Source organism: Diospyros lotus, chromosome 2, assembly GCF_014633365.1.
Source record: "Diospyros lotus cultivar Yz01 chromosome 2, ASM1463336v1, whole genome shotgun sequence".
In the NCBI taxonomy this organism is placed as follows: domain Eukaryota; kingdom Viridiplantae; phylum Streptophyta; class Magnoliopsida; order Ericales; family Ebenaceae; genus Diospyros; species Diospyros lotus.
This window is the reverse complement of record NC_068339.1, coordinates 47,049,029-47,062,645: the sequence shown is the minus strand read 5'-3', so window position 1 is coordinate 47,062,645 and position 13,617 is coordinate 47,049,029. Positions and strand designations below refer to the sequence as shown.

At 38.0% G+C, this 13,617-nt stretch overlaps 2 protein-coding genes across 2 annotated transcripts; one reads left to right on the top strand and one right to left on the bottom strand.

The window, feature by feature from the left end:
• Positions 1–443: 443 nt before the first annotated feature.
• On the bottom strand, positions 444–5,209 carry LOC127794566 (protein MANNAN SYNTHESIS-RELATED 1-like). The gene is made up of 6 exons (XM_052325764.1): positions 4,823–5,209; positions 3,971–4,112; positions 3,782–3,852; positions 2,377–2,462; positions 1,385–1,958; positions 444–797 (listed from the first exon to the last, which is right to left on the bottom strand). Exons 1-6 carry the CDS (start codon positions 4,925–4,927, stop codon positions 522–524), a joined length of 1,254 nt encoding a protein of 417 aa, XP_052181724.1. The 5' UTR covers positions 4,928–5,209; the 3' UTR covers positions 444–521.
• Positions 5,210–7,369: 2,160 nt separating this feature from the next.
• Positions 7,370–13,607, top strand: LOC127796049 (coatomer subunit beta-1-like). The gene is made up of 5 exons (XM_052328101.1): positions 7,370–7,537; positions 7,630–9,841; positions 11,337–11,846; positions 12,827–12,912; positions 13,152–13,607. The coding sequence occupies exons 2-5, from the start codon at positions 7,793–7,795 to the stop codon at positions 13,354–13,356; spliced, it is 2,850 nt and encodes a 949-aa protein (XP_052184061.1). The 5' UTR covers positions 7,370–7,537; positions 7,630–7,792; the 3' UTR covers positions 13,357–13,607.
• The last annotated feature ends 10 nt before the right edge of the window (positions 13,608–13,617 follow it).

The window sequence follows — 13,617 nt, the reverse complement described above, 5'->3', positions numbered from 1 at the left end:
TCAAGAGTGCAATTGAGTTGAAATTATATAGTTCAGGAATATAATAAAAGTAACAAAAAAATACAAGTGTCCAAATAAAAAAAAAGAAAAAGTGCAACTAAGAGACTAAAAAATATATTTTGCCTATTGAAACTGGATATAGATATAGATATAGATATAGATATTGTGTGCCGAAAGAGAAGAAGAAAAACACCAACATAAGTTACAATATCATCTGAAATGTTGTGCGCATAACTTACAATGAATTAAAAGATCCATTCAACAGCACTTTAACAAAAACAATCATGTTTTGGAATAGTCTTGCGGGGTGGGGGGGAGTTCAGTTTAGAAGCCTCTTACCGACTGAATGTGGCTTCTCTGCCTAGACGACTGGGGATATAAAAGGGGAAGTATACGTCGCTTGTTTTCTTGTTTGTTTTTCTTTCTTTTTTTACAAAGAGAGCGCAAAAGACATTGAAATACGGGCATCGATACATCCCCCTTAAATTGCTCTATTTGAGGCGGCCTTTTTACACGATGAGCTAGCAGAAACAAGAATAAGCCAAGTGGTTCTTCTTGGAGACGTACGGAGATATGAAATCAGTTGCAGAAGCAGAGGCAGCCACATTTGCAGGAACAAGGATCTGTGTCTTGCCAGAAGCAATTCTCTTACCGGCTACGTTGGCGTAGAACAGCCCCGAGATAGCTGGTACGAACACATCACTCTCAGTGCAGATGTAGAAGTCAATAGCCTTTTCAAGTTCAGAAGTTTCCGAGTTGAGATACTTTTCCTTCTTATCCACTGGCATAATGGTTTCCTGCAACAGAGTTCCGACGAGAGAGGTAGTATTCAAAAGTGCAATCAGCTCTCTCTCTATAAGGTCTCAACGCTAAGGAACACTCTAAATGCAGTTTCAAGGAGACTACGGATTCAACACATGTATTAGCAGCCCATATATATATATATACATACACACGCGCGCCTTCTTCATTATAAACAAACTGACAAGTGACAGCTTCTTCACAAGTCTTTGATCCATCCAGCCAGTATAATCAGCTTTTTTGGGTAACTTCTTGGATGGATTTTTTTTTTATTACTGCTGTATAAGACATGAAAAGTGCTCTTCTTTCGAAAGAGGAGCACTTGACAACTCCATGTCAAAACAATTTCTGATTGGCAATAGACAAGAGTCAAGCAATTGCTTGATCTATACTTCTTATAGGCTACCATGAAACAGTTTCGAAAGTTTTATCAAGAGAATTCCCCAAGGAAAATTGAGGATTGAAGTTAAACTTACTTGATTGAGAACTCTTAAGAACTGATTTAGAAAGAAACTGTCAAGAAAATTAAACTTACTAGAAACGTGATTATAATGTAGAGGAAATGAAATGCAAAACCTTTTACCTTTGTATAAGTTTTTGGGAAGAAATCCTTCAGAGCATCAAGACTGCTATCCCACCTGGATTGGGTCAAATATATAGTTGTCTCCTTGTCAAAACCAGTCTTCCTCAGAAAAAGTGCAATCTCCTCTGGACCATAACAGCTTTTCACTGCACTTCCTTGGCAACCCTTTTTCTCCAACATCTCAACTCTCAAGTCCACCGCTATGAACTGACCATTTGATTTCCGACTAAGAGTTCTCAGCCGCTCAATTATTGAGTCAACCACTTCACGAACCTCTGGTTGTAGCTCTAGAGTTCCAAACATCGCCAAGCATGCCACAGAATCAGACTTACTTTTTTCCTCAGTTTTTTTCATGTTCACAGAGGGGAAGTATGTTGCCAGCCTTATGTTGTTTCCCTTTGTTCTAAAAATTGGTTCAATTTGTTCAGCTATATGGTCTTTAGTGACTCGATTAGGGACCCTAACAACTGCTAGGTTCCGGGTTGATGTTTCAGCAGGCTGATGTTTTGAAACTTTTACCACACCGTCTAGGCTTTTCACAAATTTCTGAATATCATAAATATCTCCAAAGTTCCTGAAAATATCAGCAAGTCAGTATATCGATATCCAGAAAGCACGTATTCATGATCTAGCAATTAGCCCATTAAATCATTAAAGAAAATCACAGTTAAATGACATGCAAACCTTGCCCATCTCAAAGTTGTTGCTCTGTGTGACTACTTCTACTACATCTCTATAGTGGCAAAAACTCATGAAAAATGTAGAATGAAAAAAAGAAAGAAAAGAAAACCCCATAAAAGAGCTATGGCATGAGAACAAACAAACAAACAAACAATAAATAAATAACTGTGAATTCTCGCTATAAGAATAATCCTTAGGAATCAATGAAGATAAATTGCATTTTCATTTTTAGAATTAGACTTTTTTAGCCTGTTGTCCCCGCTTCAAAGAAGTATATAGGCATGTGCTGGGGATGCTATGACAGCACTTACCTCTTGTCACCTGGTTTGTTTCCCCTTATGTCTGGCAGTACAAGAGTCGCTCGTAGGTATCTTGCCACCACAACCGCATCAGCTATCTGGGTAATAAATTAAGAAGAAATAACAAAAAAAAGTCAAAAAGTAAACATATAAACTTTCATAAAAGGGAGATAATTCCACACCGAAACCGATTTGTCAATAAAATTGGAATGGATATTATACATAGCAGAAGGATGTGGCTTGGGTAAAGATCACATCTGAAAGATAAGAGACAAATTAACCTCTTCTAGAAAGCCAGAATTGCACGAGAAAAACACAAAAGGAATCCAAATTACCGATCAAAGAGAGGATGAGGTAAGTAGCATCTCAATCAGGTTAAGCAGAACAAAGTCAAGCTTTCAAAAATCTATGGACATGCAGCAAATAGGGAGATAGATTGACTATTACTCATGCTTACTTATGGAGTTATGGATTGTTTTTTTCTTCTTTTGGGACAAAAATCAACTACTCCTGTAGAATAAGTAATCCCCTCAAAAACTTTTTAGAGTCCAAGGTATTGCTCTTTATAGTTGGTCCCAAACTCAATTTGAGAGAGAGGGTTGTGTTTAGTAGCCAATAGTCAGTATAAAAACCATCAGTAATCCCACCTAGTGGGATTAAGGCTTTGTGTTGTTGGGACAAAAATCATTGCTTCTTCAAAGAGGGCAAGGTTAACTATTGAACTTGAAAAACAAGTTTTAGATGCACTCATTATGAGGTAGATGAAAGTTGTGAATCTGAATTGTCAATATATAATTAAGCAGAACTTGTGGGCGGTCTTGTATTATGGTGTACGGTAAGTTCAGCTAATGAATAGTATGCCAAAAGTTCAGGAAAGTAGAGGATCAGTGCATGTGCAGACCACTAAAAGTTAGAAAAAGTTAAATCGACAGGAAATTAAGGCTAAACTGTAAAAGTGAAACCAGGCCCTGAAATTTCTTGGGGAGACAAATATCAAGGGTAAGTATTATGTAATCTGGACCATAATTTCGAAATGAAATCGGACTGAGGGATAAAACAAACAAAAATATGAATTTTCCCAAATCAAGATCAATCAAATTAACACCCCTTATCTAACCTAAGTCAATAGACACTTAACTAATTTTAGACTTAAAGAAATTAACTAGAAATAAAGCCGCTTTTCTTCTTTGAAGCCCAATGGATCATTTATTATGTTTCCGCAAACTTGACGGCACCCAATCAGCAGGACGAATGGAAAAACAATCAGCTTTGTTGAATGACTCGACCAAATTTGCCTATGCAACAAATTGCAGATAAAACTTGTTTTTTGTCTCATAATTAATTATTTATCTATTTTTAGGTTTTAAGAGTGAAAAGACAAATTGACCGGTAACTGAAACATATTAGATTACAATACCTGTGAGACATGATATTCGGGGCCATTGGTTAAGGAGAAGGTGACAAAACCTTCAGATCGTTGTGCCTCTTCTGTTACCCATACAGAAAAATAATAAAATATGAAGCAGGGTTGCCTAAGGAAAGGTAAATCAAAGCGGAACAACCACATGAACTGAAAGAATCAATAGGGGTCAGACAATGGTATTACCAGAAGCTGGTTTTGCCCAGCAAGGTTTTAGCCGTAATCCGTCCTCCTTCCAAGGTCCATTCCCTCCTGGAAGGGAAACAGTAGCATGTTCTGTGATCTTGAGATTATCATAATTATCACTTGGCGTTCCAGAATGATTTGCCTGTAAAAGGGGGAAAAAGCAAACAAGATTAGAGAAAACACAACACCGAATAAAAGTATAAATACGTGTGTATTCAATCAAGTAGACACCCAAGAAACGATTATTTCTTCGCAATTAAAACAGGTGGGGCCTTTTCAAGGCACATAGACTCCACTTGAAATGGTAGGAATAACTTCTCCTTCCGGATTTGCCAACAGAACATTGTATGACGAACAAATAGGAAGACCTTGCAGCACATTATCCTTTTGGTTGCCGAGAAATCACAAGAGAAACAAACGCTAAAAGAAATTAGAAATTGTGTTAGCTGCGTAATCTCCGCGGCGGCCAAGATTTTGTCGTCTTCTTTCCACGAATTGTCAGCAACCAATAGCAAAAGGAAGATACGCTACTTCCTTAAATACGATGACTAAAAACCAAAAAGGAAAGAAAAAGAAAGTGCATTCGACGAATCTGAACACACAATTACAAACACATTCGTAACAACAACTACAAAGATCTGGACGCTTCTTCCAGAGCACAGACAAACAAGCACATGATGGAACAAAGACAGAGGAAATGGCGATTGGTGACTCTGCAGATTCGAGAGTGCAGAGAGAGAGAGAGTGAAGTGGATTGGAACCGGAAATGAGGCAACATGATTAGGAACTAACAGATCGAAAGCGAGAAGTAATTAACAGCGAATAGATAACACAGATAGAGACGGCACATACATCTGAAGGCGAATCGAAATGGTCGCGCTTGATCATGTTTCCTAGCATTACGAACATTGTGATGGTCAAGAAACCGGCCAGCACCTGCCTTGGATCCACCGCCATTTCCTTCGATCCGACCTTAGAAAACCTCCGCACTCTCTCCCTCCCTCTCTACAGCCAACACTCACAAATCTCTCTCTCTCTCCAATAATGAGCCTTCTCCCTCTTCAAGCAAAATCAAGGAAGAGAGAGAGAGAGACAGAGGAAAACTATAATGGTAGTTGAGATTATATATATGTAAATGGAGAGAGAGAGAGAGAGAGAGAGAGAGATTTAGTCCTCACTCTTGTGCTGAGTCGTCTTTACTGCCACCGACACTACTCTTCCCACTCTGGGTGAGGAAGAGTGCAAAGGCCCGCCCTAAACCACTAACTCTTTTGTGACTCTTACGTTAGCCACTACTACTCTTATCACGCCTTCACCATCTCAGTCTTCACGTCTTAAAAGCAAGGTTCCCAATTATTCGTCAAATTTATATTCTTTCATTTTTTTTATTATTTCAATTATATTCGTAAATTTAAATTTTTTTATCAATTTAATTCTCTATTTTGATTTTTTTTCATATAAAAATTCAAACTTTTCATTATTTCAATTACACCATATATCTGTATTTTTTAATTAATTTAAGTTATATATTTTGATGTGTAAAAAAGATAAAATGAGATGAGTCAATTTATTTATTTTTTTATATATTTAAATACATAAATTAAATTGATTTAAAAATATAACTTCGAAAGTATAATTGAAATAACAAAAAGTTCGAATTACTATACGAAAAAAGGTCAATGTATAATAATTAAATTAATTTAAAAATATAAATATATAGATGTAATCGAAATAACAAAAAACTTAAATAATCACACAAAAAAAGTGTAAAAAACAAAAATATAGATTTAGCCGTCCTCAATTCAAATGATGCTTGGACCATCATTAGGTGGGCTATTGAAGCCTTAAATTTTCTAGGAACAATCAAGCATTTTACGATTCTTCTACTCATTATTATGTGACTCTTCTTAACTCGTTATTTTGTTACGAAACACTGATTGTTGGAGTTAACCCTAGAAGATTAAAAGGCACGAGCTTATAATAAGAAAATTATAAGGCATAGTTGGGTCCCCACTTGCCGAGAGCAGCAAGATAATAGTTAAAATGTAATAAATGTAGTTTATTTTTAAACAAAATATACTCATTGTATCTATAAAATATTTTTATTAGTTAATAATAAATGTATCATATTTTGACACACTTTATTAACTACAAGAGTGTTTTGTCACTAAAAATAAGATACATTTATTATATCTTAATAATAATTACTATTAAGACAATTGCTAATATTATTTATCTATGTCTATAAATACATCTTATATAATATATTTATTATATTTTATTATCAAAATTTAAATATTTTGAAAATAACGTACGTTATATCTCTTCAAGAAATATTTTTAAGACATTCATTTAACATGACTCAAAAAAATATTTTATTGGGATAATTTTTATTAATCTAAAATGTTATTTAGAGATGTAAATTTGATATTTAGGATGACACATTAAGTTGATATATTATTATGGGTGATATAATAAATATAAATATACAAATTGACGTGAATTTGGGTAATTGATTTGATGTGATTGGGGGAGTCAAGTGATGTAATGTCCAAATTGAAATCTTAACGGTGAATTGCATCAGAAAAGGAGGCGTGAATGAAGGGATATGACCTGAAGAAGAAGAAGAGAGAGAGAGAGAGAGAGACGTTAACCACCCCCCCCCCCACCTCCCCGCGGGGACCATACATACAAAGACAAGTCACGTGCCAAATATTAATATTAAAATTAAAATTAAAAAACGAGGAGTAAGTCAAGGCCCAACAAGCGGCCCAAATGAAGTAATTTGCATTTGGATCTGGTCATTGTGTATGATGTTTGGTGGCTGGCTGGCTGGCTGGCGTCACGGGAGCGACGACGTGGTGGGCCGAGTGAGAGAGAGTATTCTTCAGAGCCACGCCAGCCAGCCAGCCACTCCCGAAAGGGACGCACCCACGAATTATTATTCGATATCTTATATTTTAATATTTAATAATTATGATCAAAACGGCGTCGTTTTGATCTTCTCCTCTTCTTCTTACTCCTTTCCTTTTCTCCTCTCTTCCCGTGGGGCAACCGACGTGACGTTCACCTGCGAGACGCGAGGAGGCGAACGACCGATGGCGAGGCAACCCGATCAGTTTGCAGATCTGACCGGAAGAATCGACGACGAGGAGGTGACCGACCGCAAGTCTGAAAATTGGACCCTTCGCCTTCCTCGATCACCGCTGCTTCACCTTAATAAATGCTTGCTATTTGGCTGGCTGGCTCCCAATGTATACCAAGAGGCCAGCCCACCTATTCTGATCTATTGGGCTAAGGGGCTGCCCAGGCCCAATTTTTGGTCCATATGTAAAAACTACTAGGCCCATTGAGCCCAGTGATCCAGGCCCCGATAGATACGCCTGGCAACTGGCATCAAAGATTTAAATGGCCCCTCTCTCTCTATCTCTCTCTCTAGATCAAGTTGTTCCTCTCCTCTGGAAGAAGGCCGAGCAGAGTCCCTCCGTCGTCTCACGAAAGTTTCGGCGATTGATTTGCAGCACTGAATGCCTCCGATCCCGATTCCATCCATTCTGCAATTCCGAGGTTCGTCCATATCCATCATGCTATTTTCATAGATTGACAGTTTCTATTCAAAATCGTTCATTGAATCGTGTCCGTTTCAATTTGTTCTCAAGTTTCAAGATCTGATCTGGAAGACAGACAAGTGTGTGGTGGTGATTCTATGTGGAGAGGGAAACTATAGCTAGTGTCTGATTTGACGACATTTAGTATCTCTCTTTTAACTTCAATTGTGAGATCTGATAATCTAACTTAATTTCGAAGAGAGAAACAGTTGAAATGGAGAAATCTTGCACGCTGCTTGTTCATTTTGACAAGGCAACACCGGCACTAGCCAATGAGATCAAGGAGGCCTTAGAAGGAAACGACATTCCCGCTAAGATAGACGCCTTGAAGAAAGCCATCATGCTTTTACTGAACGGCGAAACCATCCCCCAATTGTTCATCACCGTTGTCCGCTATGTGGTGCCCTCCGAAGACCACACAATTCAGAAGCTATTGCTTCTCTACTTTGAGATCATTGAAAAAACCGATTCAAGAGGGAGGGTTCTGCAGGAAATGATCTTGATTTGTCAAAACCTGTTGAACAACCTAAACCATCCTAATGAGTACATCCGGGGTGTCACACTCCGATTTCTTTGTCGGTTGAAGGAAACAGAGGTCATCGAGCCATTGATTCCTACTGTCTTATTGAATTTAGAGCATCGCCACCCTTTTGTTCGGAGGAATGCAATTCTTGCTGTGATGTCAATATACAAGCTTCCTCAAGGGGAACAGTTACTGGATAATGCTCCTGATTTGATTGAGAAATTGCTTTCAACAGAACAAGATGCATCAGCCAAGCGAAATGCATTCCTTATGTTGTTCACGTCTGCCCAAGACAAGGCAGTTAATTATCTTTTCACCCACATTGACAGAATCAACGACTGGGGTGAACAGCTTCAGATGGTGGTGTTAGAATTAATTCGTAAGGTCTGTAGAGTAAACAAGGGAGAGAAGGGGAAGTACATCAAGATTATAATATCTTTGCTCAATGCCCCATCAGCAGCAGTAGTTTATGAATGTGCTGGAACTCTTGTTTCTCTATCCTCAGCTCCCACGGCAATCAGAGCTGCTGCAAATACATACTGTCAGCTGCTGCTCTCACAAAGTGACAACAATGTTAAGCTTATTGTTCTTGACCGGCTCAATGAGCTTAAGTCTTCACATAGAGAGATTATGGTTGATTTGATAATGGATGTTCTTAGAGCACTTTCAAGCCCAAATCTTGATATTCGTAGGAAAACTATTGACATTGTTCTGGAATTGATAACTCCAAGGAATGTTGATGAAGTTGTTCTTATGCTAAAGAAAGAAGTTGTGAAGACTCAGAATGTGGAGCTTGAGAAAAATGGAGAATATAGGCAAATGCTCGTTCAGGCTATTCATTCTTGTGCAATCAAATTTCCTGAGGTGGCGAGCACAGTTGTACATCTTCTGATGGATTTCTTGGGAGACAGCAATGTTGCTTCGGCTATGGATGTGGTGGTCTTTGTGCGGGAGATAATCGAAACAAACCCAAAATTAAGGGTATCTATAATAACAAGGCTTTTGGACACTTTCTATCAAATCCGGGCTGCCCGTGTGTGTTCTTGTGCTCTTTGGATTATTGGTGAGTACTGTCTTTCACTTTCTGAAGTTGAAAATGGAATTTCAACTATTAAGCATTGCCTTGGAGAGCTCCCTTTCTATACACCTACTGAGGATGGAGAGGCTCCAGACACTTCAAGGAATTCTCAGCAGGCAAACTCCATCACAGTTTCTTCTAGAAGGCCTGCAATCCTTGCAGATGGAACCTATGCCACCCAGAGTGCAGCCCTGGAAACTGCCATGTCTCCTCCGACGCTTGTTCAGGGATCATTGGCATCTGTTGGAAATTTGAGATCGCTGATTCTTTCTGGTGATTTTTTTCTAGGTGCAGTTGTGGCATGCACATTGACAAAACTTGTTTTGAGATTAGAAGAGGTTCAGCCATCTAAATTTGAAGTGAACAAGGCTACTACCCAGGCCTTGTTGATTATGGTCTCTATGCTGCAACTGGGTCTTTCTTCGTTTCTTCCACATCCAATTGACAATGATTCTCATGATAGGATTGCCCTATGCATCAGATTGCTCTGCAATACTGGTGGTGAGGTAAGGAATATATGGTTGCAGTCCTGCCGAGAGAGTTTTGTAAAAATGCTTGCTGATAAGCAGTTCCGTGAAACCGAGGAAATTAAAGCAAGGGCTCATATATCCAATGCCCAGCCTGATGACCTTATTGACTTTTACCACTTGAAGAGCAGGAAGGTAAATAGAACATTACTTTGTTATCTCTACAGTGATGTGGTTTCCTGGCTTTTTAAACATTCAATGGGCATTGATTTGTTTTAATTGAATAATTACTATGGGAAATTTTGCATATCAAGCTGAGATTAGATGTTTCTGTTAATTGTTATCCATAAAAAGGCATGCATTTTACTCTGATATCTTTATTGTGCTTTATTTCCATACTGGCAAGTTTATCTAGAAATACACGTCTTTATTTACGGTTAGTTCATTTGCTTGTCCCATCTCCTTGTTCTGTCAGTTCAGGCCTCTGTTCTTATTGGATCAGATGTAATCATTTGTTATAGATACATGAATCAGACTTTTAGCAAAAATAAGCAAATAAATGAATGAATTAGACGGCAAGCTTGCACCCGTCCATGCAGGCAGACACATGCACAGCTCCTTTTTTCTTTTTAATTTTGCCCTATCCACATACATAAAGTGCAATGTGTTTTTGAAAATTCAATCTTCCTTTGCCGGTTGCTTTGCGTTGCATCTTAAGAATTTATGGTTGTTGGGAAGCTTCATGGATTAAGGTTAGGGTAACCAGCATTGATGTTGTGCTACTAGCTACATTCAGAACAGCAACAAGCATGAATTCAATCTCCTCCCTCAATCTCACTTCTTCATTTATTGTTTTGTAAACATGTGAACTGTTTCTGTATTTGCTTTGCAAAGATCATTTTTTCATGTTGAATATCATAAGGAGATTGCTTAACAAAAATTCTTTTGTCCCTCCAATTAGTGGTTTCCTTGCAACCAACTTACTGTTATATGTTGTCATATGCTTTGATTAGTTTTGTATTTGCAAGTTTATGACATATCTGAGAAGAAATACATCTGTGTCTATATTTATGATGAGTTTATTTTTTTTTTATCCGCCTCCATGGGCTGTAAGCTCAGTCTATATCAGTGAACACTATCATTACTTTTCCAGATATTGAATGAGGTAGAATCACTAAATTGTAAACAAATGGATCAGACAGCTTCTTTGCAGCTACTGTTGCAGGCGTACACGTACACAGCTCATTTTTTCTTTTTAATTTTTGCTGGATCCATACATAAAATGCAATGTATTTTTGCGAACTCATTCTTTCCTTTCCTTGGCTGGTTGCTTTATATTGCATTTTAAAAGTTTATGGTTGTCAGGAAGCTTCATGAATTGAGATTAAAGGTAAGTGGTCTTAATGTCCCTTTCATGCTACTAACTACATTCAGAAGAGTAATATGTTTGAATTGATCTCCCCCTCAATTTCACTTGTTTATTTATTTGTTTTGTGAAGATGTGAACTGTTCCCATATTTGTTTTGCTTGGATCTTTTTGTCACATTGAATACCATAAGGAGATCGCTTAGTGAAAGTTCTATCTATTTCTGTATACTAGTATGAATTTTCTGCCCTGCAATTGGTCAATTATAACTTATTTTCTCCCTCCAATTATAACTTGTATGATAATACTTGTATGTATTATCAGGGTATGAGCCAGCTTGAATTGGAAGATGAGGTGCAGGATGATCTAAAACGTGCCACTGGAGAGTTCATGAAAGATGGCGATGATGCAAATAAACTTAATCGCATTCTTCAGCTTACAGGATTTAGCGATCCTGTTTATGCTGAAGCATATGTGACAGTTCATCATTATGACATTGTCCTTGATGTTACGGTCATCAACCGCACAAAGGAAACTCTCCAGAATCTGTGCTTGGAGTTGGCAACTATGGGCGATCTTAAACTTGTGGAGCGCCCACAAAACTACACACTAGCACCTGAATCAAGCAAGCAGATACGGGCCAACATTAAGGTTTCTTCAACTGAAACCGGAGTTATATTTGGGAATATTGTGTATGAAACTTCAAATGTGCTCGAGCGAAATGTTATTGTCCTCAATGACATTCACATTGATATAATGGATTACATTTCTCCTGCAACGTGTGCTGATGTGGCTTTTAGAACTATGTGGGCTGAATTCGAGTGGGAAAACAAGGTATCCATGAGTGTTCTTTATTTTTATCTAGTGAGATTAAGCTTATGGCATATACCTTCTGATCGATTTTGACAGCAAATACAATTATTACATGTAAATAATGTAAATATTCTTGTAACCTGTATTGGTAGTTCAGTATCAGGAGGAGAACACCATAGATCATTTGCTTTGCTTTCAAGAATCAAATGCACAGTATGCACTAGAGAATACGTGAGGGCCTCAAATAAGTATTGTGAGGACTCCATCAATTTGACTCCCATCTAAGGTGATATATAATGAATTGTAAGTCTCCCCATTGTGTTCTGAGGTGAAACTTCAAGAGAAGTCCATTTCCTTTGTCCTCTTTCATGTTTCTCAGTCCTTGTCTCACTGTCATTTAAGTTATTATGGAGAAGAGTATGTTTGGCTTAGATGATAATATCCTTGATTCTGTGCATGGTGTGATCTGCAGGACAGTTTTTTCCTTTCTAAAGTGCTTTGTCAAGCTTCATTAATATCATATTCTGAAACACCTGTGCAATAAATACAGCTATATTGATTGGCTGCTTACTTATCCACGTAGTTTTAAGTTAAAGCAAAGCAACTCAGTGATTGAAAGCACCTAATATTAGATGTTTTCAGGTTTCCAATATCACGAAACTTCTTTTGTGCTCTTGTGTTTTGTTTAGATGCTTCCTGGTTTGATGGATTATGATTTGTGGGCCAGTATCTTAGTAACTATTGATCAGTGATGAGGTGGAACAACTGATAACAGTTTGTTTCCATGTTTTCACTGACTGCTCTGCTGCCTTATCAGATGTGCTTTAATAAGTTTAAGCTAGATCTTATCTATGCCAGACCTCACATCAGCACTGTGATTCTGTTTAATTATCATAAATTTTTCCTTAAATAACCAACTTTGAAACATGTTGGTGTTTGGAACTTGGAATGATGTATTTTGTGTCTGATGTTATATCCAAATGATGTTATTGTGTTTTCAGGTTGCTGTAAACACTGTCATTCAAGATGAGAAGGAATTTTTAAACCATGTCATCAGGTCCACAAATATGAAGTGCCTAACTCCACCGTAAGTTCCTCAACTCTTGCTCAAGTTATCCTTACACATTTCTAGCACTTTATTGTCTTAGTGCGACACATGTTTGTTGTACATTAGCATCTCCCCAGTCTTCGTTCTTGTTTTTGTTATTGTTGCTGTTAGATTGGCTGATGCTTCTGTCCCCTTTTGTTCTGGGATTGCTGGGTTGTCGAGGCTAAATAATTTTTTTCTTGGCTACATCTCATTGCGTTTGCTGATTGGTAAATCAGGTCGGCACTGGAAGATGAGTGTGGATTCCTAGCTGCCAACCTCTATGCAAAAAGTATCTTCGGGGAGGATGCTTTGGTAAATGTGAGCGTTGAGAAACAAGCCGATGGGAAGCTGAGCGGGTACATCAGAATAAGGAGCAAGACTCAAGGCATTGCTCTCAGCCTCGGAGATAAGATTACTCTTAAACAGAAGGGCGGCAGTTGAATTGGCTAATTCCCCTCATTTTTGATAGTTCCCCCCCCCCCCCCCCCCCCCCCCCCGCTTTCTTTCTCTTGATATTTTACCAAATCCTGTTGGTACTAGTGAGAGGTTCAATTTGTAACCTTTTTATCACCCCTGTTTGTGTCTTCGCATTCCCTTTTGGACAAATAGGAAAAGAAATCTACTCGATTGTATCTCGCGAACAGATTACATTTCTGCAAATTCACAGTATCTTTGCGCTTTCATAGTTTGAATTGGTTTTAG

Bases quoted from the DNA above. Each gene is read 5' to 3' on its own strand.
- LOC127794566 (XM_052325764.1), bottom strand. From the start codon at position 4,927: ATGGCGGTGGATCCAAGGCAGGTGCTGGCCGGTTTCTTGACCATCACA. The intron at 3,853-3,970 runs GTAATACCATTG...TATGGGTAACAG, and splicing joins CTGGGCAAAACCAGCTTCTG to AAGAGGCACAACGATCTGAA. The intron at 1,959-2,376 runs GTAAGTGCTGTC...TGATATTTTCAG, and splicing joins AACAAACCAGGTGACAAGAG to GAACTTTGGAGATATTTATG.
- LOC127796049 (XM_052328101.1), top strand. From the start codon at position 7,793: ATGGAGAAATCTTGCACGCTGCTTGTTCATTTTGACAAGGCAACACCG. The intron at 11,847-12,826 runs GTATCCATGAGT...TTGTGTTTTCAG, and splicing joins AATTCGAGTGGGAAAACAAG to GTTGCTGTAAACACTGTCAT. The intron at 12,913-13,151 runs GTAAGTTCCTCA...TTGGTAAATCAG, and splicing joins ATGAAGTGCCTAACTCCACC to GTCGGCACTGGAAGATGAGT.